At 43.0% G+C, this 26,828-nt stretch overlaps 2 protein-coding genes across 3 annotated transcripts; both read left to right on the top strand.

Annotated features, from left to right (window-relative positions):
• Positions 1-244: 244 nt before the first annotated feature.
• Positions 245-6,331, top strand: tspy (testis specific protein Y-linked). 2 transcript variants are annotated; one of them, XM_069661061.1, is made up of 8 exons: positions 245-1,649; positions 1,752-1,829; positions 1,918-2,029; positions 3,411-3,565; positions 3,905-3,981; positions 4,207-4,400; positions 4,642-4,695; positions 4,865-6,331. In XM_069661061.1, the coding sequence occupies exons 1-8, from the start codon at positions 681-683 to the stop codon at positions 4,906-4,908; spliced, it is 1,683 nt and encodes a 560-aa protein (XP_069517162.1). In that variant the 5' UTR covers positions 245-680; the 3' UTR covers positions 4,909-6,331. The 2 variants fall into 2 exon arrangements, with proteins under 2 accessions (XP_069517162.1, XP_069517163.1); XM_069661062.1 differs by lacking the exon at positions 4,642-4,695.
• Positions 6,332-13,295: 6,964 nt separating this feature from the next.
• Positions 13,296-26,018, top strand: LOC138590414 (semaphorin-3F-like). Its single transcript, XM_069661050.1, has 18 exons — positions 13,296-13,395; positions 15,542-15,678; positions 20,540-20,700; positions 20,805-20,867; positions 20,976-21,095; positions 21,292-21,385; positions 21,481-21,600; positions 21,721-21,866; positions 21,973-22,087; positions 22,180-22,249; positions 22,367-22,511; positions 22,610-22,832; positions 23,462-23,550; positions 23,635-23,676; positions 23,795-23,952; positions 24,047-24,114; positions 24,210-24,337; positions 25,036-26,018. The coding sequence occupies exons 2-18, from the start codon at positions 15,567-15,569 to the stop codon at positions 25,426-25,428; spliced, it is 2,247 nt and encodes a 748-aa protein (XP_069517151.1). The 5' UTR covers positions 13,296-13,395; positions 15,542-15,566; the 3' UTR covers positions 25,429-26,018.
• The last annotated feature ends 810 nt before the right edge of the window (positions 26,019-26,828 follow it).

Raw genomic sequence — 26,828 nt, 5'->3', positions numbered from 1 at the left:
TTATGCACATATTGTGAGTAAAACGATTTGGTAAGATCATGCATATTTAGGTATAATGTGTATAAGCAACATATTACATTTATTAGCCATAGAATGTCTCGTGACAATCTTCAACTGCTGCACTTGCTCGCGTGCGCAGTTATACCACTGCTACAGCTAGATTACCATGTAAACACACCCTTGTAAATGATTGGTGGAGGGATTTTAGCGCGGCGTGCCGCAGCCAATCAGAGGATTGTTTTTCTGTCACGTCGGTGCACGGATAGTAAGCTAACGGGTAATGCAAAGTTAAACTAACAAAAAAGCGTGGATTTTCCTCAAAGGCTGTGTATCACGGAAGGATTAATTTATTTGGAAGGAATCTGTCTTATCGGACTTTTATTTGTGAAAATGTGGAGCGGCCAACACAGCGAGGGCACACGAATTGGGTAACGGGAGCTAACCAACGTTAGCAATAGCTAGCTAATATTTAACGTTCCGCAAGGCCGCGGAGAAATACATGCGCTGCTTCCTGTTCTAGCTTCACTGAGAATGTAGGTTACATCACGATCCGAGTAACAAAATCTGAACGGTTATCTAAGTAGCTAGTTCAGTGAATTGATCAATTGCATTGAAGTTTGTTTCAGTTGAACTTGTGGGCTACCTAGCTTGTTAGCTCTTTGGCTAGCTAGCTAGCAAGCATGAGTGAAGTGACGGGCTGCACACAGCCCGCTGACTCTGCATCGAGGAAACGGTGTCCATCACCCGATCAGGATGAAGGAAGCACAATTCCCAGCAAGTCCTCAAAAGTGAGTGACGCATCAGATGAGGCGCGGGTTAGTTCGGAAAGTTGCAAAAACAGTGAAGCTGAAAGTAAAGAAATAGCAGGGAGCGGGAGCAAGTCAAAAGATAGAGAGAAAGAACCAGCTGTTGTGCAAAAGAATCGGGGTTCAGAAAGAACAGATGGCACCAGTGCACCGCCTGTCAACAACTCCAGTGCTGCCGATCATGATGCCAACAACACAGAAAAACCACAGTCCTCAGACGCACAGGGATCTACTGATGCAAAGGAAGATACAGCGAAGACAGAAGCAACAAGGCAGCGTCCCTCCACTCATCTGGACCAGTCCGACTCAGCAGCAGCTATAGCAGCCGCTGAAGCACTTGCCAGTCTCACAGGAGGAGACGGGGAAGACAGTCAAGAGACTCCTTGCTCATCTGAAAAGGCTAAACAGGTCAAACAGGGGAGCAAATTCAAACAACGTGGGGGTCACCAGTCCTCAAGAGCGGGCTCTAAAACGCAGGCAGCAGCTGCAGACAGCTCCACTTCTGTGCACAGTACTGACCGAGAAGATGCCGATGATATGCCCGAAGCAGATGAAGGTGATGAATCCATATCCGGATCTTCTTCCACTCCAAGCTCTTCTTTCCCATCAGACAATGAGGACAATGATGATGGGGAGTGTGCCATCGTGTCAGTTAAGATGGCCCCAGAGATGAGACAGTCTGTGGCTCTCCTGGCGCAGGTGCAGATGAGACTGGAAGCTCTCGAGAAGAAAAACGCACGGCTTCACCAACGGCTGGAGCTGAAGATCAGTCGTCAGCGGCGCCCGCATCTGGATCAGCGCAGCTCCATCACGAAAACTATCCCAGGCTTCTGGGTGACGGCTGTATCCTTTCATTTAAAAATGTCACACTTTTTGTGCTCTGATGTGTTTTTGATGAATTGAAACAAACAAATGTTGTTTTTTTCCTTAATTGTTTTGTGCCAGCTGTTGAACCATCCTCATCTCTCAGCTCATATTGATGAGACTGATGAAGATGCTCTCAGTTACATGACTGATCTTGAGGTAGGATGTGTTGGTGTCTTACAAAGTCTGGCTTCTTGTTGTGTACGTCTATTAGAAAAATGCAGATACTTACTCGTATCTCTTTCAGATTGAATCATTCAAGAATAATAAGTTGGGCTACAGGATCCGATTCCACTTCAGGCGGAACCCGTACTTCCAGAACAACATCATCATGAAGGAGCTGCACCTTGGGATGGGAGGTAAAAATAAACATGGTTTTTATTCAGGCTGAAGTTAGAATAATGTTTAACATTTGCATCATGGTACTCTGAAGGTCATGCGCGCGCACACACACACACACACACACACACACAATATAAATGGAATCGTAAGTGGACTGTACTTATATAGCGCCTTTCTTGTCTTTCGACCACTCAAAGCTGCTTTTACACAACATGTCACATTCACCCTTTCACACTCACATTCACACACTGATGGCAGAGGCCTAAGTGCCAATCTCCAATCAGATCGATGCCCATTCATTACGGATGGCTATGCCACCGGGAGCACTTTGGGCCACAGCCGCCCCAATATAAAATGAAAAGGGTACATTTTTAATTTTTGAAAAACAAAAAACAAACAGCAACACATTCTGTGAAATAACTGCCAAAAAGTGCGGAGAGTGACGAGTACAAAGCCAGAAAACGGAACACAAATTTCAGCAAACTTGTCAACATCACACTCGCAGTGAGCAAAACCCTGCAGCCGTGAAGTTGGTGCCACAACAAAGTGATAATAATGTTGTGGTTGTTGTGTTACTTATGTGTGTAATGTGGATGCAACACCTCAAATCATTCCCTCTAATGCTGCTACACAAATATGCCAAAAAATTGTTTTTCATGGCGAGCAAATTGAGTATGTCATAGTTGTCTCAACACATTGAGTAAATTAGCAATTGGGTTATGCCGTTGGAAGATTTGAACCATCTTGTAATATCAAACAGTTCAGGAGATCTTTACACGTTGAGGGGTTCAAAGAAATCAAAACTTTCATCTCTCAGATTGACTGATTGTTCTTCAATATTATCTAGAGCCTGACAGATACATATAGCGGTAAGCTGATATTCTTGTGCTGATGTGGACCTATCGGCAATATATCTGTATCAACATTTATTTCTCCAATACACCCTGGGGTGATTCAAAAATGGGATCATCATATAGTTTGTCCAGGAGAGTGTGCTCAGACTCCCTAATCTAGGACACTGTCAGCGTTCTCTCTAACACATGTTGCAGAGCAGATGGTGGTCTGCACGGAAATTGGTAAACATTTTATAATAATGGTTAATATTGTTGAAAGTCATAAAGTCATTGGTTTCTTGAAAGCAGCCTTCTGAGTACCTCTGCATAGTCCGATCTGTGCAAAAATTGTTGCACATTTAAGTAGAAAGGTCTTTTTTCCTTCCAACTCAAATATGTCCTATATCCTCTGGCTTATTGGTAGTTGGTGAAATCATCCTCCTAAAATCATCCCATATTGGTAGGGCTCTCGTATTATTTGAAGATGAGTATTTAGTTTGAAGCTGCCTATAGTTTGCATTCATTTTGGGATCACCTTCTAATCCTTGCTGGTTTGTGTCTGCAGGATCTCCCATGTCCTTCTCCAACCCCATCCTGTGGCATCGTGGACAGAACCTGACGGCCCACAGCGAACCCAGGAAGTCATCGCGCGGGGTCTACCAGACGTTTTTCAGCTGGTTCAGTGACCATAGCAACCCAGGACAAGATGATGTAGCACAGGTACGACTCACTCCGACTTCACACTTCATAATTATTCAGCAGCATGTGATGATAAGTTTAGTTTATCATTGCATTAGCGCTGCCAACTTTGGAGAGTCATTAACAAGACCTGCCAAGATGCATCTGTTTTTCAATGGTATGATATCTTTGTCACCTTTTATCCCACAAGACATTTATTTAATTCAGTATGTGCCAGACGGGTGCTGGAAGAGCGATAAAGTCTGAACGGTTTAACAAAATGTCTTCTTCATTTCTTTAACTTTTTTGTCAGTTTACGGCTGAACAGATTCAGGGGTTTACACACATTCAGGTTTCAGTGACGTCTTTGCTTGTGTTTAGATACTAAAGGACGACCTGTTCAGAGACCCTCTGAGATACTACCTCACTCCTCTCTGGGAACCGCGGGAAAACGGCAGGTAAAACATATGCGTGTTCACAGACAGATACAGTGTAATCTGTCGTCAGTGGACACACAGGGCCTTAAAATTATAGTTCATGTGTAAAATTTTAACAGTTTCCTGATTTTCTTTTTTCTTCTTTTCCTGCTCGTAAGACCAGGTGTGACGCATACCGATACGCACTGTTCTGTTAACATGTACTTAAATATATATCTGTGTATGTGTGGTTTTTTTAATCTCCAGCGGTGGCAGCGGGGCCAGGGCAGCTGACAACGGTAATGGAGACGACTGCGTAGTGATCTCGGACTCGGATGATGAGCCCGGTGAGGACGCTGGTGAGGCTGAACAAGGTCGCCGTCGGGAGGAGGAAGAAGAGGAGGATGAAGAGGAAGGGGAAGAGGAAGAAGAAGAAGAGGAGGAGAGGGGGCCGAGCGCTGGTGAGTGATAAAGTAGAATTTACAGACGCAGTTGAGACCCCACTGGTCCACGTCACTTCTTGGGCTTCGGTAAAATACATGTTTTTAATGTGACCCCGTGTTTGAAAACAAAGTGTCCTCGTGTGAAATGCGATGCCGAGGGCTTGTAAGCGTCAAGCTCACTGGCTTGTGTTGTAGCTGTAAAAGAAATGTCTGGGTAATGCAGGCTAAACTGAATAGACAGGAAATATGTCCTCCTCAGATGAGAGCCCAGAGGAGGGTGAGGAGGATGATGCTGGAGAAATTGTGATCGACGGTAAGAGCCCACTCTGTGCTGCAAATTAACTTTAGTGACGGTTGTTTCAGTGATATTTTACAATCTGACAGACTTTAACATTAAACATAGAGTCTGTGGTGCAGCTAAAAAGCATATTATATCCGCGCAGATCTACTGAAACTGCAACTGTTTTGCTCTTGTCCTGTAGGCTCTGATGACAGCGAGCAGGAAGAAGAGGAGGAGGAGGCCTGAAAACAGGAAGAGGAGGTACTTTGGGGACCAGGGACCAGGAAGAGGAAGAGGATGCCTCAGTTGGCGAAGAAACCCAGAGCAATTAATTGTCATTTTTATGCACAGAATACCATTTTTTTGTTGTTTTGTACCTAAAATGCATAGAAACATTTTAAATCAGGGTTAACTGTAATAATAAAGCCACGGCAGCATGTTTTCCCCTCTGTTTTATACAGTCAGTGCTGTGTGTTCTGATGTACTCTGATTCACTTTTTGCTAAATGTTGTTTTCTAAACCGGATCTGAATTCGCACTAGGAGTGCTCTCCTATTTGGAGCATACTCGACAGTCTACACACACACACACACACAAACACACACATTAGTGAGATTTAGTTTGCCGCTTCTTGTCGGCGTAAGAATTGTCTTCGAGCATTAATGCAGAAAGTTAACGTGGCATTATAAGAAGTTATTTCAAGGTAAAGTTTAGCCTGTTTTTAGAATTGACGTGTTAAAAATCAAACACGTCAGAAGCTAAATTGATATAAAGACAGTACATTTCAGATGCACTGAACCAAAATTAGCTCTCAGGGATGACCATGGTGGAAGTTTTATCGAACGAGCATAACTGATTTTCACACATTTACACTCTCTGGTTGTTGTCGGCTTCGTGTAAGGAAATGTGTACTCTACTGTAGTAAATAGGAACAGATATTGTTTTAATATGCTACCTGTGTTTCTCCTCCTACACCTCTTTGTTCAGTCACCAACAGCCCAACCCGTTTTAACAACCTGTAGACCATCTCTGACGTTTGAATCATCGCGTAGTTTGACCAACGTTTCTGTGGATTCCTCCATTTTTGTAACACGCCTACAATAAGTAGTTTTGTATTGTTTTCCTTTTAAATTCTAACTTTATTTGATTTTGCTTTCTGAAACATTTACGATTTGATTTCATGTAATGTGTTTTTAAGATTTGTTGTGTTATCTTCTTTTTAAAAAGACGGTATTTATTATTACATTGCTTTTCTACACGTCCACAGTAGGGCATGCCTGTGAGCATGAACTGTCAGACAGGATGATTACATTAAGGTTTTGTCTGTGCACAGTGTCAGTAAATGTCAAATTCACAGCAACGCCATGGGTTGCTCTGTAACAAAACTAGTATTTGTATTTGCTTACTTTTCTTAGCAATGACCTGTAAATAATATTTCAGCTTTGTCTTTTGGATGAGACAAGTACACGTGTTTAAATCCATGGATAAATCTATCGAATAATCTGGACTTTTTCATAAACATGATCAGAAAGGTATATTTTGTGTGCTGTGTTTTATAGAACACTGTAGTTTAAGGAAACCTACTTGTTTGTTGCTTTGGTTAATTATGTTTGCTTAAAGATAAATGTCCACCTTTTGACTGAGACCTAATAAAATAGGCAGTTGTTTCACTTTGTTGTCTGTTGTGCTTTACGTATAATAATAATGACCTTAAATTACAGAGCACTGCAAAATCCACGTTACAAAGAGCTACACAAACGCAGCAAAATAGAACAGAGCGATCAAAAACAGGAAGGAGAATAAACATCAGTACAGTTAAGGCAAGAATTAGGACATAAATTGTAAAAAAGACATTAAATACAATTTAAAGAATATTATCCAGCAAGCAAACCTTTATGTTGCTAGAATTTGTGCATTTCAAGACCACAAGATGGCAGCGTAGCTCAGATTATTGTCACACCTCGTCTTGGACTAGGTGTTAATTTCCTTTATGTATGAATACAGTATATCATCCAGTACTTTGATGCAAGTGTTTAAGCTACAATGTGTGCATAAATAAGATATAATGACATCCTCCTTCCACTTAACGTTCTCGAATCCTCAGAACTCCTAAAAACAAAACACACATGTGACTCATTGACGTAAAAGTCACACCTCTGTCATGCTCGGCTGTAACACTGACAAATCAAACGGGACTCTCTGAGCTACAGCTGTTCTTTAATCTATCCCGTCTTTGATATGACGCCAGCGTGTGATATCTGACATTTTGAATGTGGCTCTGCAAATAGCTCCAGGCAAGACATTTTTGGACAGGCCCAGACAAAGGAACGGCAGCGGTGTTGCAATGGTACACTTAAACCCTTGATTCCACTTTTAATGCACAGCTATAAATATTCCACCAGCAAAAACCTGTCCTGCTGTAGGCCCAGCAGCACCCAGGGTATGCAGGCTAGGATGGGCATATACTATTAATACTGGTGATGCTAACACGCTCTACTCTATGAATGCTCCCAAGTGAAACGCAGAGTTTGTCTCCTCTTTGAAGCAGCTTTATTCAGCCCACCTCAGGAACACAACATGTTTTTCATGACTATGAATTAATAATGGCTTTGGTTCCTACAATATTGATCGTGACAAACTAAGTACAGATTGCTGGCACAACAAAGCCGTCCTCGGGCTGCTTTGTGGTCTGAGGTTTGTCTGTGAAGCCTTTGTTATGTGTGGGGAGGCAGAGGCCTAAAAGGATTCCCCCGTGTAAACTACGCTCCCCGGGGTTGAGCCCGTGTTGCTACTGTACACAAATCATCTTGTCATGCTGCTTCATGCACAAAGTAATTCCTAGTAGGAATCAGCTACTCTGAAGGATTCAGCGTGGAGTGAAAAATGAAAAGATAACACACAGCAGCTCGTTCTTCTTCTGTGATTGATGTCAGGAGGGATATTTTCTGCTGTAAGGTGAACATGAAAAGGGCTTGTGCTGCTCTGGGAGGCTCATCTATAGTGGATTATCTGATAGGTGGAGGTAGAGCACCTGAATACTAAATACCTGTGTGCAGGGACATGCACAGGCATTTGGGGGGAGCAGGGGCCCACTCACCCCAACTACAAATTTTCTAGTCTCACACTTCATTGCCAAAGCACTATTTTTACCAACAAAACATTATATTCCATGAAATAAAACACTTTAAAAATTTTATTTTGCTTTTATCAGAAAGGTAGCTGAAGATGGACAGGAAACATGGGGAGAAGAGAGGGGGGGTCAAACCTGCAATCAGTGCAACGAGGACTGTAGCCACTGCACATGAGGCACCTGCTCTACCAACTGAGCTAAACCAGCAGCCCAATAAAACACAAATTTGACATGTTTCATGAAATTATTAAATTATTTTCAAGGCATACAAAAAGATCTCTATCTACAAAAGGAATTCTTTTATGGGACAAACTTAAATTTTAGAGGAGATATGGGGGTTGTTATAGAGCAGCTCAGAGCTAAAACATCAACTTTTTCTATGTGGATTAGTCAGTTCTTATGCGCAAATAAGACTAAGCAAAGCTTCTTTTGTTGGTCTTTACCACCTTAACTCCAGTTTGTTGCCTAAATTGCACAGAGCCACTGATATGTACAACAAACACACCCAGAGAGCCAATCCACCCGGCACTGGCACGTTTAATGACAGAGGCTTGTTTATATCAAACAAAAATTGCAACTTTTAAATGTTTCTATTCTGTTTTAGTTGATACTTCTGAAAGTTTCTGATTATATTCATTAAAAATAAATTGCATTACAGGACAAACACCAGCCAAGAGGGCACTAGTCGAATCTACCTTTGAAGCGACCTTTTGGGTCTATTTGTGCATGTGCCAGTCTGTGTGTGTGTCGTGTATTTGTATGCTTGCATTCTATTTTGCAGCTCCATACATGCATGCATATATTCACAGAAACTGCACGTCACCAGCAGGACTTTCAACACCACGATGCACCTATGCGTGATTGTCTGCTTGTCAGCTAATCAAGATAAAGCACAGCATTTGAACTGTGCAGAGGTGAAAACTGAGCGAATAGAGTGAGTATGATTGAGGGGAAATGGATGAGTGCAGTGATAAGCGGAGCTGCCTGGGCCCTGACAGATACACACAGCAGATGGATGACTCTTATCTGGGAGATCACAGAGTGCATACTCACGCCTAGGCCCAGTTACACAGAGCCACGATCACACCAGACAGATGAATAGGCCTACCCCCCACCAATCACATTGCACATACAGTACACACACGGGTGCACGCGCACACCTACACACAACCACTTGACAGAATGAACAGATTGCAGCGCTTTTTTACCTTCGTGCCTTTGACATTGAAATTCACCTGGAGTCCACTGTCTCAAGGATGTGCTGAAAGGCAGGAGAAAGGAAGGGTGTGGAGGGAGATAAGAGAAATCGTTTTCATTTTAATTGAAGCTGCAGAGGACGTGCATGTGTGTGTGCAAGTGTGTGCAAGTGTGTGTGAATGTGTGCGCGTTCCAGGTCTGCTTGCAAACACTGTAAACATGTATGTTGAAAAATAAATGTGTCTGCCAAAGATTGAGTCACATCCAATCTAATCTCACTTTTTGTTAGCGTGATAGATTTTTTTCCCTGAGTCTCTAAGCAACAACAATGTCCCATTTTCACAGTGTTCACATGGCGGCCATTTTCCTCTGATGTCACGCTGAAGGTGGGAAGATCAAATGCTGTTTAAATGTTGTACTAGTTTATTTACGGTTCTCAAACTTTATACATAGGGAATCTGAATCATTGGATTGTGGATTGATTGAAAAAATCCGGAGGGACATTGAGCCATAATTAAAAATAAAGATACATTAGCGTCAATGAGACAACAGCTAACGTTAGCATTTAAACACTTCCTAGCTTGCATTACAGATTGATAGTGTTGTACATTACAGAAGGAAAAGTGTAGATATTTCTAGCTAACTTTAATGTTCGCTAGCTAACCGCAATGTAAGCTAGCTAATGATAATGTATGCTGGCTAACCTCACCGTAAGCAAGATAATGGTAATGTTAGCTAGCTAAGTGCTTAGTAAACTACCTAATGATTATGATAGCTAGCTTACAGTAATGTAAGCTAGCCAACGGAAATGAAAGCTTCGCTATTGCTAGGAAATGTTGGAATACTTACGAGTGACGTATCTGTCCGTAGGCTACCTTAAGGGTTATCAAAATTGTTTTATCTTGATATATTGCACACTATCCCTACGGACTGTCACTATCCATTATCTTTCAGTTGCTAATCAATTGTGAAGTGGTGGTATTCTAATAATAACAAACCTAGATAATATTATCTTTTTGGTAACAGCATTTTAGCTTCCCACTCCAAGCATGATATCAGAGGAAAATGGCCGCCATGTGAAAATGGTGAACAGAAAATAAGATGGAGCTGAAGTCACATGGATTCAAAATAACAACAAATGAGAAATTGAAAATTTGGGACACTTAACCATCAACCAGCTATCACTAAAAGCTTTTGTTAGAGTGCTGACAGATTTACCTGTTCAGACACAGCCACTATACTTTCACTCATCCACCTCACATCCTCACCATCCACCTTCCCTCACTCCTTTACTTCCCCTCCTCCCTTACACACACCCCTTGTTATTTGGAAAGAGCTCTTCTTCGACAGCTGTTGATTCTCCCAGCTGCATTTTATAGCGAGGGAGAGTGCCAGTCTTGTCTTCAAGGCAGATGGTGGCTGGCTGGCCCGGTGGACACGTGGCATGTTGGACAAACTGCAGACGGTGCTCCATCTCAGGGAAGCTGCAGCTACAATTTGCCTGTATGTCTGTAAAAAAACCTGCAATCACCTCACGTCTGATACAGTGAGAGTGGAGCAGGCGAGCTGTGACTGGAATGTGCGCCACGTATGCGCCCTTCATGTCGAAGATGTTTTCCAAAGTAGCTGTCCTTTGATAATCACTGGTGTGTGAAGTGTGTGGATGTCACACGCACACACACACACCTGTTCCCTTTATGCTTATCTTGCATTGTGATGTTTACATTTTTTCCTGACCTGTAGGATAATAATTAGAAGGCTTATATGTGAGGAGTTCTGGTTGTAAAGAGAGAAAATAATCCTGGAGAATAATTCTACCCTTATTTTCTCCACCCTACAATTTTCCCTCAGGGTCAAGGTAGTCTATCCCAGCATGCATTGGTGACGCCCTGGACTTGCTTTTCTATAGCAGACATGTACAAACACTCTTCAATTCATCAATAAACTGTTGGAAAGACCATCAGCAGGTCAAATAATGGGTTGTTTTTCCTCAGGGGGACAATCCTTTGCCCCTAGCTGTGTGATGATTGATGCGTCTGAGGGCTCTGGATTTATCCGGAGCCTTTGGTTGGCCTACAGGGATAAACGTCTACCTCCCATTTCACATTACCTATCCATTAAGAGGGAAGCTCTTCCTGACAGAGCTTTTTGTGGAACAGAGAAACAGACTCAGTGTTTATTTTCTAATCCAACGCTGTCTGTCTCCATGATACAAAAATCTATCCATCATGTCAGGGGCCTGTTTGGACACTATTTCCTGCTCCTTGTACTCACGTACACAGAGCAAGAATACCCTTTTCACCTGTGAGTGAAGGGCTGTTGCTATCTTGTTAGCAAGTTGAGTCAGTGGTCGGTGCATGCTGTTTAGATAAGACCGCATGATGGTACAGGAAAAAGATACAGAGGACGTTAAGAGGTGGTTTTGAGGGGGTGAGAGCTGGTCACTGTACCGGTGTTCCATGGCCAAAGTTGAGAGCACACGGAAACCTGAACTTGGCACCGGTCGTGACTCATTTCCTCAGCTGGAAACAGAGGGATGCCTCCTGTGGGGAAGGAAACAAAGACTCCTGAACACATCATCTTGACACACTGACGCCTGTAAATCACATCTGGCTGATACCCAACTTGAGATAAGGTCGCTGCTTACACACTCAATGAATCAACCTGAGAATGTGTGTTAAGGATAAATAAGGATAAATTAAAAAAAAGGACGAATGTTTTGATACCATTTTTCCTTCCTGCTACTGACCCTAATACCTATACTTGAGTAATGGCCTACACTAAGTTACTAAGTAGCCCTAAAGCAGTGCGATACAAAAGGAGAGGTGTACATTTCTAGCTAACTGTAATCTTATATAGCTAATGGCAGTGTAAGCTAGCTAACAGTGATTTAAGCTAGCTAACAGTGATTAAGCCAGCTAACGGCAATAAGCTAGCTAACGGTAATGTAAGCTAGTTAACAGTAATATAAGCTAGCTAACGGTTTTAAGAGCTACATTTATGTTAGCTAGGAAATAGTTGAATTGTAAAGTTAGCTGAAGGGACTTTTAGAAAAAACACTGACGCCTTGCTAGCTTTGACTAACATTACACTCCCTGCTAACACTGGCTTGTTGTTGTTTGATGATACATTACCTAAAACCAGAGGTGATGATTCTGGGGGTGACGATAAATTATGGTAGCCTATTTGATTGGTGCGTTGTGTTCTCAGCGATAACCAATACCACACTTTAGGTGGTATCGGACAGAAATACTGATCCCGACACAGATACTACCTAAACGGACAACTCTAAAAAAGGTTCCAAATTGAAGCTCTCCAAGGCCTGCCAGGAACTGCCATCCTCTGTGACCTTTTACACACACTGACACATCGCATTGCCTCATGTGTTTATACTATTTTATTGTCTGACTGAGAATACATTCACCCTCCTGCTTTTGTGCCATAGTGCACCATACTGCGTCACAGCTCACCACAAAGCCAGTAACGATGAGCTCTGAAAAAGCTGTTTTAATTTCAAGCTCAGGGCTCCTGTGAACAGGATGGATGTCCTTTACGTCCAGTCCTCCCCCCTTCTCCTTGCTTTGTCACTGTTGTCATGAGCGCTGGAGCCAGCCGGAGAGGAATCCCAGGAATCTTTTTTCGGATGACCTGGCTCTCATGGTGACACTGTCCGAGTGGCAGCCCCTCTTTAATAGTGTATTTCAGCCCCTGCATCACGTATAAGAATAGTCTGTGGCCCTCCTGGTGCATGAGAAAGGCATTTATATAAAGCAGTGGCTCTACGCTTCTCACCATTTAACTGAATTATTAAGCTTGAATAACTTTTTTAAACTATTGCACTGGCATTTTTCTAATAACAGCTTGGTGTGTTGAACCCACCAGCAGTGACAGGGTTAATCATACCCATATGGTGTACCAAGAGGTTTGGTCCAATGCTGCTGTGGGCCAACAGGAGAGAGAAGGCTGGGTGGGGGCAGAACAGAAGGGAGAGGACAGCAGGGCAGACTCTCTCCCAACACCTGCACCTGGTCACTTGATTCACACTCAAACTGAAGGATCAGCGGACCAACATCTTGTTCACATCCCGGTGATGAGTGCTCCAATCCGGGCGTAAACTTTTGGAAAGAGTGGAAGACGCGTTTGAGGAACAGCTTTGTGTTTTTTTAATGTTTCATGGGAGCAATTCAGCCGGGTACAGCGACTGATTAGGCTCAGATTTTTTCTTTCTCTCCAGGGGAATTTTGCAAACCTATCGGATTGTTTTAAGCCTGCGCAAAGAGCTGCGTCTGCTGCTGCTGAAGGAGATTTTTCAACCCAGCTCCGAAGCACCAAACGCGGGGAATGCAGCGGTAACATCCCGCAAGTTTTTGGATCTCAGAGGCGTACCGAGAAAGTCCGTATTCAAAGGTAGGACATTTAACTTCTCTCTGGTTTAACTTTTAACTCCTGTTTGGTTACTCTGTTACTCTGAATGTTATTTAACTGAAGTCCTTCACACATTTGTTCGGTTCCTATTTCTGGATGTTGAGTTCACAGGTAAGTGCGCACTGCTCCGCGGAAAAAGAACAAGGTTATTGAAATCCTGTAATTATTTTTTTTCTTTAAAGGGATACCATGTGTTTTTACAGCTGAACTTTAGTCTGTTCCGTCGGTACCACCCAACACTGAAAACCAGCAGAAATACCGTCATTCATACAATAAGTAGCTTACAATCAGGCCATCAGAAATGGAGCCCTACAGGCACATTTTTATGATGTAGTTCCTGGTGGGTGATTGTTGATATATTTAGGGTATTTCAATGGACATAACTACACTTGAAAATTGTTCTGTTTGAATTTAAATTAAAGCAGATTAAAATGTTATATGTTGGAAATGAATTTATACACATTTTGCCAAACCATTTTGAACACAATAGTGGCTGAACATGTGTCTGTGGTGATCATACGCTCATTCGACTCTGATTAGCTGACATTTATGGTGACAATATTCAGTCATTCATGCTGGATTTCATTCAGTTTTAAGTCTTATTAATCAAGGTCTGTTTTAATTTTATATTTTCTATAGGTGACAAATGTCTGTGACTCTTCCTGGCAAAAAAAGATTACTGTAGGCATCTATGTATTCTACTTATATCATTCATTTAACCATGTTAAAGCCCTATAAAGATTAATCATCTATTTTAAAAGAGAGACCTGGCCAAGAGAGCAGCATATAAATTGCTACTCTAAAAACATAACCAATACAAACAAACTGTCACACACACAATCGAGTGACCAACATATCCGGTTAGTTTGTGTACAAGGGCAGGGACAGAATTACACAAAGCTACAATTTCCTAACTGATCTCAGTCAAAACATTTAGAAGCAATCTCAGTATATAATTTGCTGACCTTTAAAAATGGACTCGCATTCCCCTACAGTGATCAACAGTTATCAGCGGTGAATATTTAGTGTTTGATGGTAGGAATGGAGATCAAGCTCCCCTGCTGAGCTGATATATGGCAACTGTGTGATTATGCCAGGAAGCCTGCGAGGCGTTCCCCCTGGCTTCTGTTTTCAATTTCGAAACCCTCAGCATGCCAGTCATTTCACTTTCATCACAATGTTCACATATTTCATGGAAACATATTTTTCATAGAATGTGACGCACATAAATCTTCGCCTTATTGTGAAATGTAATGAAATCATTTTGTGAAATCTCTCTCTAGTTTTTCTGCACGAATGCCTCCCCCTAAAAGCCCTCATTTTTCCAGGCTTGTACCCTGTGCCACCAGAGGCCGAGGCTGCATGGATGCCATGAGAAAAAAAGAAAAGCCCGTGGGATGGCTTATAGCCCGAGCAAAGCACACCTACAGGGACACAATTTAATGGATGTTGTGGACTCAGCTTTTAGTATTCATAATTTATATGGGATCCTCTCCAGCAAAGTGCAGATGCATAATGAATGCTTGAGTTAAGGTCTAACAGTTAGGCCACGTTTCAACACCCCTAAACTGTCAGAAATTGTTTCAGCGAGGAGTACCTGTTTCTTTGAACTGTCATGTATTTCACTCGTCAACTCCTGCAAGAACGCTGACATGCTTTGTTGAGAGAGAAGCAGAGAGAATCACTGATGGGCGCCAGACTCTTTCTTTAATCGGTTTTCTATAAAAAAAATGGATACACATTTGTTTAAGAAAGTGTTATGTGTTTAAGATCATGCACAAGATGAAGACAAGAAAATATAAATAACCTTTTACAGACTTTTTCCACGTGAATGTGCCTGCATATGCCTTTTTTACAGTCTCAACACATACCTCACTACATTTACACTTTAAATAAATAATAGGCCTGTCATATTTTCCAGAGCAGGTGTGAAGATTTGGACGTTGTTCTGTCCTGCCAAACTATACGTCTCGCCTTGGAAGGCTGCAGGCCAAACTTCTGATCGGAGAGATCAGAGAGAGAGAGAGAGAGAGAGTCTCTTTCCTGTCCTTCCTTCTTTTTCTGTCTCCCATTTCTCATGGGGCACTCTGTAATAATAGTTCATTCCTTTTTCTTTTTTCTCCTCCAGATTTAGATCTCTGTGGGCTACCTGCATGACTGTTACCATGACAGCATCTGGAGCCCAACTCCTCCTGTTGGCCTTATGTGTTTACAGAGTCTCGGGCCTGCAGCAGTCGGCTCCGCGGGTTCGCCTCTCCTTCAAAGGTGAGCTCATACAGATTAACTGAAACTGCTCTGACAGCAGGGATTGCCGTCATTTCTCTAAAGTTGTTTCCCACCAAGCCTGTCGCACACGCACCCAAGTCACGCGCACACACCCACGCACGCATCCACACCAGCGCTTTAGTTTCCTCTAGTTACATATGTAAAGAGCGTGTTTCCTGCCACATGTCAAACAGTGCAACACTGAAAACAAAAGGTGGATGTTACGTGTGGTGGCTCACTGGTAGTGCCCTTCCACCGAATTTCTCCCCACACCCGAAAACCAGCTCCCTCTACAACCTGGCCTGTCTCTTCTCCTTTGTTTTTGATGTCTGACATGATGACACAAGAAGGAAACACCTGAAATTTGACCACAGGAGCAAAATGATACTTTGGAACTGTAACGTTTTTGGCCGCAAGCTTCAAAATAATGGATGAAAAGAGCTTTTTTTTGTAGGACTTTGGGATTTTCCCATGTAGTTACCATCTCATGTTCCAGATATGTGGCTGTCACCTTTGATCAAAACAATGCCGGATGATTACAGTTATTTCTGCATCTCTATCATGTTGTCACTGCGAGCGCAAACACACACACGTCACACCTGAAGTACCTGCGAGTGAGAATTAGAGGTGTGAATCAGATTTATAACATTCTTTCGTGCTTTCATGTGGAGCTGAGTCAAGAAATGTTGTGGTCGCAGATCAGGTCCAGGCAGCGTTAATGCGTTTGGTGTCTCATCTTGTTCGGCTGAAGTCATGCTTGTAATATTTCTGTCTTGTTTTTGCAGTTCTTTATTTAGAGGATAGTGGAGAGCGGTTTTTCTTATTGCAGCAAATAAACAGCATGACTTCAAACTATTTCCTCCTCATTATCCAGTGTTCAGTAATTACCGATACGTTCTAAAAAGAGAGCAGTAATTAAGGGTGGCAATTACAGCAATATATCGTCGTCCTCATGCAACACAATTATTGATAGACTGGCACCAAATATTTTCCTTACAGATTTCCCTGCTATTTTGTCTCACCGTGTCACTACTTCATGACTCCTTGCGGTGGCGCTTATGACATGAATGAGGGAACGGAAATTAATTGGCCGAGGAAGATGTTAACAGCAGGATAAAAGAAGAAGAAGAAGAAGAAGACGGCGGGATAATGTTGGTCAGCGGTGAAAAGAAAATAAGAGATGCGACAGCCACTTTCAAATCCAAAGTCCTAATTTGTTGTTCTATAGTTCTGTAAATTTCATTTAAAGACTGAAAACAGGCACATTGTTTCATCTCAGTGTGTGTCAAATTCTGTGAAACTGACACCAAATTGTAGTGAATAAATACATTAATCCTGGACTTCACCATTTTAGAGGCATTTTGAATTATTCAGTTAATCAGATAATGATGTATCGTTATATGATTGTCTTACAATATATAAATTATTGCAGAATCTCTGTATCCTGATATTATCGTTATCGTGGGCCACGTATCGCATCGTATCGCATCGTATCGCATCGTATCGCATCGTACCGTATTGTACCGCATCGCATCGCATCGCATCGCATCGCATCGTATCGCATCGCATCGTATCGCATCGTACCGTATCGTATCATATCGTATTGTTTTGTATCATATCGTATTGTATCGCATCGTATCGTACTGTATCGTACTGTATCGTACCGTACCGTACCGTATTGTACCGTATTGCATCGCATCGCATCGTATCACATCGTATGGTATGGTATCGTATCGTATCCAGAGGTGGGAAGTACAAATACTTTGTTACTGTACTTTAGTAGATTTTTCAGGTATCTGTACTTTACTTGAGTATTTATTTTTCGGACAACCTATACTTTTACTCCCTACTGCATCGCATCGCAACATATTGTGAGTTACCCTGCGATTCCCGCCCCTAATAGTAACAGAGACAAACATTATCCAAAGTTATGTAAATTAAATTGCAGGTAATCATAAAGAAGAAAAAAAAAATCTGATACATACACATCCAAACACACATATACACGCACTGGCATCCGCACATGCAAACAACCTCAGTATTAGCTCGGAGAACACCCTTTTTCCTCAGGCAGCACAACTGTGTCTGATTATTAAAGAACCACAAAGCTCACAACAGCAAAGATCGATTGTGTACAATGTGAACAGGAGAGACATCTGATGCAGATTAGAGGTGAGCTAATCACGAGCTGTGTGGTGCTGTTTTGGATTTTGCCTGATTTTTGTCAGACTGAAAACAGCTGCCTCCGCGTTGTGTGTGGCTTTCGTACAACGGCAACAGTTTGGTTAATTTCAGTGCATTCTTATTTGACCTTTAACGCTAATCTCCTTTCGGTAAACAGCTTATACATACTTGTGGGTTGTTTTTTATTTGAAGCAGGGTGCAGAAAGTGGCAGTCTGACCCATTACACAAGTTTGGTCTTGAACTTGACGGTGTTCCTCCCCGAGTGGGATCCAGGAATTCACATCCGTTCGGAGCTCTTCATGACAAATTTATGCACAGGAGCTCGTTCAGAGCAGCTGTCGAATTGTCAGATTGTTGATAAAGTTTGCAGCCACTTTGAAAGACCTCCCTCACCCTCCCCCCTAATGCCGAACAAAAAGGAAAAAAGTTGGATTTACTGGCCAACTGTTTGCTGCCACTCCAAGGATTTATTGTTCATTGTTTGTGACACCGGGTCCCTTTGTTCCCCCGAGGCGCCTGTGGAGGAGGTTTTCGGGGCGGCTGGGGGACATGTGACTCTTCTGAACAAATGAGCCGGCCTGACTGACACTCAGGAGGATACAGATCTTGCATTGTTTCCTCTGTCGCTGGGAGGTTGTGTCAGTTAGACTCACTTCAAAGGGCTTCCCTCAGACTCATTTGATAGAATTAGTCAGCATTGCTAGAGAGCAAAATGTGGGCTGTAATTAAAGCCTTGTTTTAGAATCCCAGGCCCCCACAGTGCTGTCACCAGTTTGCTCATACTTGAGATAGGCCGGAGACTAAACAGCGGTGGTCATTAGAGCCTCAGTGACAATATGTTGTCAAGTTGTAACACGAGAGCTTATAATAGCGGCTCAGCTGTAGCTTCATACTCAGATTGTACGTCCTTCCTAGTGTTTCCCTGTCGGTGTCACTATGCTGTCAGGGGATAAGTGTTAGCTGAATGTTTACCAGATGATGGCAGTACATTGTTTGCTATTTTTGGAGGATGGAGACATGTATAGGGGTGTGGTCTTTCTACATTTAGCCCGCTCTGTGAATCCACTACGGCCCAGTGGAGCTGGTCCAGAGGCTTGTTATCCTGTGTTTACCTCTCAGGAACAGGACCGGTCCCCCCCCGTGTTCCCACCTCCGCGGCTCCATCTCGTGTCGTCCGGAGATCCGATTGCATAGCTTATTTTAGTCGCACCTTGACTGCATCCTGTTCACATTGACCTCAAAAGGAAGATGGCGGGCGCTTTGATGTAAATAAAGATTGTGCTTCCTGTTCAATCCCTGTAAGCCGGCTTCTGACGGTCTCTGTGAACATTTGTCATTGCATAAGCCTGCTGTCTTTACCATGTATCCCAGTGTGCAAATATGGGGGACAATATGTTGAACATGCCGCAGATGAGTGTGTCTGTTGAGGGGGAACTTTTTAATGCGTCTTTAAAGGAAGTGCTGGATGGAAGAATGGAAAAAAAGTCACATCAGAGGTGGAGTGCAGCACGCAGCCCTCGCAGCACATGAAAATTGTTCAATCAAAGCTTTCAGGAGAACAAAAAAAAAAAAAAGCAGAAACATTTTCCACTGCGGCGTGTCTTAACAGGTTACGCTCTGCTGAACACAATCCTGATCTTAAGAATTAGCAGCGAGTTCCACTGACCGTGTTCCCTCAGGGACCCGCTTTTTCGTCCGACTCCACGGGGCGGGTGGTGCCTTAAACTCGATCAGACGGGCAGGACGCATAAAATATTAAGATCTTAAAAGCGAATGTGTTTCTTAAAATGCAAGAAGGCGAGTTATATTTATTCAGTGACACACATTTTTCCAGAAAGAAGTGAGAAGGGTGTTGTTAAAGGGGCCACAAGTTCAGCCAAGTCAGTAATGAAACATGTTAAAGGCATAAAGGGAATAAAGGGAAGGATTTAGGGAGGTAACCTCTGCTCCCCCTGCTGTCGGGTTTCAAAGAAGGTGTTTCTTTTTTTAACTAAATCTTTATATTGATGAACAACCCAAGCAGTAATAAGCCTTTAATACTGGGTGCAAGATTGGAAAGAGCCTAGTGAACCATCCTATGTGTGCAGATGATCTTGTGGTCCAAGTAGTCTCCAGCAGCTCCTGGCTACATTGTGGTGCACATGATATCAAATATAATAACGACAAGAGAAATTTAATGACTTCACATTGTCTGTTCATAATGTTGGTGTCTGTAAAAGGGTCAAGTATGTCGGACGTTTGATCACAGAACAAATGACGATGAGATGTAGAGGCGATGCTGCAGGATGTATGCGTAAGCACACATGCAGGTTTCGTGTGTGTACAGAGCAACGGTAGATGTCTCTATTTAGGGCCTTAGTACTCCTCTATATACTCCACACTTCTTAAGCGCCCTATTTGGTGTGTAGTGCAAGCGAAATGTTTGTGAATGCATGAGTCAGATCTCTCCAAACTATCTTATGTACACATTTATTTTGCTGCTAAATGCCTGTGAAAGTAGAATCATCAAATGTAGTACATGCTTACAATCCTAGCTCTGGAGACTTTTACATTCATTTTTATATATGTTGCATTATTAAACCATGAACTCTAACTGTGTTTTAGTCGGTGATTTGTCCTGTCTTTTGTCTGTAATAAAGTTCTGATTGAATAACAAAGCTTCCACTTCTCCCGCAGAACTGATGGACACAAAAGCAGCGCGACCTTTCAGCTTCTCCTTCAACACCAGCGACTACCGCATCCTCCTGATGGATCAGGATCAGGGCCGTCTGTACCTGGGCAGCCGGGAGTACCTGGTGGCTCTGGACATGCACAACGTCAACAAGGAGCCGCTCATAGTGAGTACAGACTTCCACCAGTTTAATCCGGTCTGCTGTTTGGTATGCGGCGGTAAGTCTGTGAATGCAGCGATCCTTAATAATCCCGTATTTCACAAACACAGATCCACTGGCCTGCGTCTGCGAAGAGAAAGGGAGAGTGTCAGATGACGGGGAAGGGAAGACAGGTGGGATCTTGTGTTTACATCCTGTTCTTTCAAAACATCTGCTTTTCAAGGCGGGACAATGACGACGATGATGTTTGAATTCCATTTGTCTCGCTCCTCTTTGTCCAGGGTGAATGTGCCAACTTTGTGCGCCTGATAGAGCCGTGGAACCGCACCCACCTCTACACCTGTGGGACGGGGGCGTACCAGCCAATCTGCACATTCATCAACCGAGGCTGGAGGGCAGAGGTGATCATAAAGACGTTTACAGTTTTCCCTGAGCGGGATTTACCGCAAAAATCCCTCCGCAGCAGGCCTGGAAAGCTATTAAATATTTCAGGACTACAAACTGGGACAGCAATTTGTTTATGATTTTCCCATGCTCCCTTGTGACGTTTTAGTCTATTTTTAATGCATCTTCTTCTCGTCTAATCTGCCTCTGCAGGACTACCTGTTTCGGCTGGTCCCTGGGTATGTGGATTCAGGGAAGGGAAAATGTTCCTACGATCCCAAACAGGAGAGCGTCGCCGTTCTGCTCAGTAAGAAATGCTTCATTTGATGGCAGAAAATCAAACCAAGTTCCTTACTCTGTTAAAGCCTTACCCTTGTATTCTCTTGCTTTCCCCCTTCACAGATGGTAACCTATATGCAGGCGTCCATATTGACTTCATGAGTACAGATGCTGCTCTGTTTAGGACCATGGGAGGGAGAACAGCAATCAGGACGGAGCAGTATGACTCCAGGTGGCTCAACGGTGAGTAAGTGGGGGTGTGAGGAGGTAAATGTTTCTGATTACAGGTTATGGTTCCTCTCATTTTATTTGACAACCGCTTTGCTCAATCCTCCCTCCGTTTATGTGTCTTTATCCTCCTAGAGCCCGTGTTTGTTCAGATCCAGCAGATCCCTGACAGTGCAGAGAGGAACGATGACAAACTTTACTTCTTTTTCCGTGAGAAGACTCTGGACTCGAGCGGCGGGGCGAGCCCCAGCGTTTTAGCCCGGGTGGGAAGAGTGTGTCTGGTGAGCCAAAAAGCATCAAATACGTGCTGAAAATAGATCCATCTTACTTTGTATTATAAAACCCAGTGTACGAATCGAGCCGTGACCCAATTTCCTTCCTGTCTAGAATGATGAAGGAGGGCAGAAGTCCCTGGTGAACCGCTGGACGACGTTCCTGAAGGCCCGTCTTATCTGCTCGGTGATCGGAGAAGACGGAGTGGAGACACGATTTGACGAACTACGTGAGGCCACAATGAAACAAAGCACTGATAGCGTTTTAATTGCAGCTGCTTTTACCTTCCTGTTATTGATTTTGTGTCTTTTTATCTTGCAGGTGATGTGTTTATTCAGCCCACACAGGATGAGCGAAACCCGATGGTGTACGCTCTCTTCACCACAGCCGGGTGAGTCGTTTTTTTCTCGATAAATTCACACCTCGCTCGACCTCTTCACACATTTTTGTGGATGATTCACGCTGTAATTGCTGCTTTAATTACCCTAATTGTCTCTTTCTGCTTCAGCTCGGTGTTTAAAGGCTCAGCCGTCTGTGTGTACTCGATGGCTGATATCCGTAATGTCTTCAACGGACCGTTCGCCCACAAACATGGCCATAATTACCAGTGGACAGAGTACACTGGCAAGATTCCCTACCCTCGGCCTGGAACCGTACGCTTCACTCATTATGTCTCCCAATCGATACAATTTAATAAACCGCATCTTAATCTCAAAATATATATTATAACTTCTTCTATCTTCCCGTCCAGTGTCCTGGAGGAACCTTCACACCTGGCATCCGCTCCTCCAAGAACTTCTCGGATGAGGCTGTGAATTTCATCCGAGCACATCCCCTCATGTACCATCCAGTGTATCCGATCCACCGCCGCCCCCTGGTGGTGAGAACCGGCGTGGACTACCGCTTCACAGCCATGGTGGTTGATCAGGTGGACGCTGTGGACGGACGATACGAGGTGCTCTTCCTGGGGACAGGTGAGGCAGCTGCAGGGCTGAAGGAAATCGTACAGCTGAAGGATTAGTCTTTGATATAATGAAGGTCTAAAACAGTGGCTCTCACCTGGTCTCGCCTCATAGACCCACCTCATAATGACAAATAACGAGTCAAATTTTGGATTCTTTTCAACCACTCAAGTTTCTTTAATGAGAAATGATGCAGTTTAGAGCTGAGACGGAACGAGACATCGCAGTATGTCAACATCTCAAAAGACAGCCGTATAAAAGTCAAGCAAAATGGTGGCAGCGCGTAAGGGGAAAATATTCCCTTTAAAGAAATGTGCTAAAAACTGCAACATAAATGCAACTTCTGTTGGGCTCATCAGGTTTCAAGAATGTAACCCATTGGTTAAAAAAACCTGCGTCAACACGCTAATTTTGGTGGGAAAGGGGTTTAACTGGACTACATGGTAAAGAAACTACACTACGACTGCAGGAAAGTCAAAGGAAACCCATGTCCTTCAAAATAAAAGCGCAGCAACAGCTTTTTCCACAACTTTTTTTTTCCCAAGCACACATCCGCTTAAAACAGCTCCGCGACCCACTTTTGGGCCCCGACCCACCAGTCGAGAACCACGGGTCTAAAATATTTTCTCGTTCACTTGTAGATCGAGGAACTGTCCAAAAAGTTATCGTTCTGCCGAAGGATCCGACGAGCATGGAGGAGCTGACGCTAGAGGAAGTGGAGATTTTCCGGGTACGTCTAAATATGTGATCAAGAAAAAAGACTCTAATCTTAAAGCAAATATCTTATAAATGTAATCTTTTTTTCTATTAACAGAGCAGAGCTCCGGTCAAAACCATGAAGATCTCCTCTAAAAGAGTAAGCTACCTCGTCTTAATGTCAAAGCAGACTTTCATCCACACATTTCAACGCGTTTATCTAAACAGATTCCTCACAGCGACAATGACTTGAGTTTATTTTCCTTCTTTCACTATAGCAACAGCTGTACGTGTCATCAGACGCCGGGTTGACCCAGGTGTCGCTGCACCGCTGCGGCGTGTACGGCCGGGCCTGCTCCGACTGCTGCCTGGCTCGAGACCCCTACTGTGCCTGGGACGGAGAGAGCTGCTCTGCCTTTACCCCATCCACCAAGAGGTCAGGGGTCGCTCGTATCTTTACAGTTCACTCTTCTGTTTCTGGGCTTTAAAGTAAAGAAGTCAACTTAATCTTTATGTCTGATCTGTCTCAGGAGGAGCAGGAGACAGGATGTTAAACATGGTGACCCTCTGAGGCAGTGCAGAGGCTTTAATGCTAAAGGTGAGGCAACTTTAAAGTTTGTTTGAACATCATAAATAACTTAAGTTGTTTGTTTTGAGGTGATGTCAACATACCTTTGCTCTCTGTCTGTGCAGTGGAGAAACGCCTCAGAGAAACCGTCCAGTTTGGGGTCGAGGGCAGCAGCACCTTCTTGGAGTGTCAGCCTCGCTCTCCTCAGGCCACCGTCAAGTGGCTCTTCCAGAGAGACGGGAAGAGGAAAGTGGTGAGGAGCAGCTAAAATTACATATTACTAAATGTTCATGGAATGTTTTGACATTTTGGGAATTATTTCTAGCATTCTTGCAGAAAGTTAGAGGAGGATATTAATACTCTCACTCTTAGATATGTCCATATAAGTCTTGACGACATGTGAGGTTACCAAGCAACAAGCAAACACAAGGGAGTCAGTGTACCCGGCTGAGAAATAGTCTCACATAAAACGCAAATAGATTGTTTTTAAGCTTTTTTATGGATTAAATTAAAAGACAAATAAAGTGATGAGTTAAAATGAATGTATATTTGTGTCAGTTTTACCATCTTACTCACTGTTGCTTTAAGTTACTAGCAAATATTTATTACATTGAGATATCATAATGTAAATAAAGAGGAGTAATGTTGATAAAACTTGAATCTTACCTCGTCCATGAACGTGATTTCTGCAGGAGTAACATCAGATAGATTTCCATTGGCAGTGGAGATTGTTTAACAATAAGGACAACAACTCCCATGAGCCAACCCTCCCTCAAAATGTCATCAAACTACATTTTTTGTTTTGTTTTGTTTTGATTGAGAGCTCCCCTAGCTGCAGGAATTACGTACTGTGCCTTTAAGAGCATCAACCACTTTCCCATTTGTAAACAGTGAACTATTTAAAATACTTTGTTCCTTCTCTTAGACTTTGTTTAATTCTTTTCTCTGCAGCTCAACCGCGCGGGAGGTATTCTGAAAACCAACCACGGCATCCTGCTGAAGTCTCTCAACCAAACAGACGCAGGGCTCTACCACTGCCTCGCCACGGAGAACAACTTTAAACACACGGTGGCTCGCGTGGCGCTGCGCATCCTGGACCGAGACATCGTCTTGGCTCTCACCGCTCAAGACGAGGACGAGGAGCCAAAAACGCGTCACGCGGGTACTGACCCACATTCATCCCTCGTCTCCACACCGTTCCCGCCCGAGATCAGACTGATTAACCAGTACTGCCAGTCCTACTGGGAACAGCTCAATCCCAAACAACAGCAGCAGCAGCAGCAGCAGCAGCGTAAACGCACCAGCCGCAGACACACAGAGAGCCAGGACCAAGGCCTCGGCTAGAGGACGGGAGCGACGCTGTCCAACACTGGCCTGTCTGGACTTACTGCGGACTTTTATGTTTGACACGCATGTTTGTGTGTCACCTTATTACGTTAGGCAGGTGATGCCTTCATGCTGTCGTTTAAGTACTATAATGGTGGTTTTGCAAGTTTCGGCCGAGAAAATACACGTGTGTATATTTTATGTTACCAGTGATCACGTCCTAAAGAATAGTGTACATTTTTATATAGATTTTCTATTGTTTAGGTCTTTTTATGTTCAAGGTAAACATTTTAAACTAACTGATGGACTGGATATGTAGTAGGGTTGTTATGAAACTCCCTCTTGTTGCTATGTTCAGGTGCTGTTGGGAAATCCCAGCATCTGTGACTTAAAGTTGCAATCTCGAAGATCTCAGTTTTGTTATCTTTGGCGGCACCTATGGCGATAAATGGTAATTGCATGTGTGGCGTCCACGGTTGGCTCTGGTTGTAACTCTTGATTTTCCTCGCTGACGGTCGCTTTCCTTTTCAGACTGTTTGCTTCATCTGAGCGTCGGAATTTGTTTCTTTTTCTTTGGATTTTCACTTATTTTTGAAGTTGTATCTGTAGTCATCCATCTTTTCTTTGTTTGTTCAGACATAGTAGATTACTGTTTACTTGCAACACTTGCAGAGAGCGGAAAAGCAGCCGCTTAGCTCCGCCTACCCTCTCTGGGAGACCAACCACTGCTGGGTGAAGGAAAACGTGTCACTAACTGGGCGCCGCTTGTGATTTCCTCGAAAGTCGCACCAGACACCCAGTTCATAATTCTGCAAATACAAATGCTTTCATCAGTGGGTTATCAGCTCAATCACCATTGTGTTATTTAAATTAAAATCTTTGAGATTATTGCTTTAAAAAATTACAGCAAAAGATGAATGTTTTCAGTACAAGAAGCAAAGAAAACAAAAAATGATGCGCTTATTATGCGTCTTCTAAGTAGGAATTTCTTTTTTCCATGGCTTGGGAATGCTCCTTGAATGCACCAATATGAATTTTCAAAACACAACTTCATTACCATGTCAGCTTCTCTGATGAAACATGACAAAGACGTCTCATTGTGATTGTGATGTAAAGTATATTCACTGTGTCGTCAATAGGCTCCAACATGCAAAACCACAGGCATTGTACTTGAAAGTATCTTGAAACAAATGTAATATATTGATTGTGAATATAATATATATGGTCATTGGATTACTCTTGTATTGTATGAAGATAATATGATGATATAAATGCATATGTTGCATGCATTTCTGTTGTTTGTTGCAAGTTGTACATTTTACTGTCTTGGACCTTGGTGTGTAACGATGTTTGTAAGGTGTAATGTATTCTGCTAAGCTAATTCCATTGGATGTTGTCATATAATGACTCCCTTACTG

This window comes from Semicossyphus pulcher, unplaced genomic scaffold (assembly GCF_022749685.1).
Source record: "Semicossyphus pulcher isolate SPU_LCO1_2020_fin unplaced genomic scaffold, fSemPul1.0.p SCAF_13, whole genome shotgun sequence".
NCBI lineage: Eukaryota > Metazoa > Chordata > Actinopteri > Labriformes > Labridae > Semicossyphus > Semicossyphus pulcher.
This window is presented reverse-complemented; position numbering and strand designations above follow the sequence as displayed.

What these genes read in the sequence shown, in the direction of transcription:
- tspy (XM_069661061.1), top strand. Translation starts at nt 681, where the DNA reads ATGAGTGAAGTGACGGGCTGCACACAGCCCGCTGACTCTGCATCGAGG. An exon ending in GTTACATGACTGATCTTGAG is followed by an intron (nt 1,830 to 1,917) that starts GTAGGATGTGTT and finishes TATCTCTTTCAG; the next exon opens with ATTGAATCATTCAAGAATAA. An exon ending in TGGAGAAATTGTGATCGACG is followed by an intron (nt 4,696 to 4,864) that starts GTAAGAGCCCAC and finishes CTTGTCCTGTAG; the next exon opens with GCTCTGATGACAGCGAGCAG.
- LOC138590414 (XM_069661050.1), top strand. Translation starts at nt 15,567, where the DNA reads ATGACTGTTACCATGACAGCATCTGGAGCCCAACTCCTCCTGTTGGCC. An exon ending in GGTTCGCCTCTCCTTCAAAG is followed by an intron (nt 15,679 to 20,539) that starts GTGAGCTCATAC and finishes CTTCTCCCGCAG; the next exon opens with AACTGATGGACACAAAAGCA. An exon ending in TGACGGGGAAGGGAAGACAG is followed by an intron (nt 20,868 to 20,975) that starts GTGGGATCTTGT and finishes CTCTTTGTCCAG; the next exon opens with GGTGAATGTGCCAACTTTGT.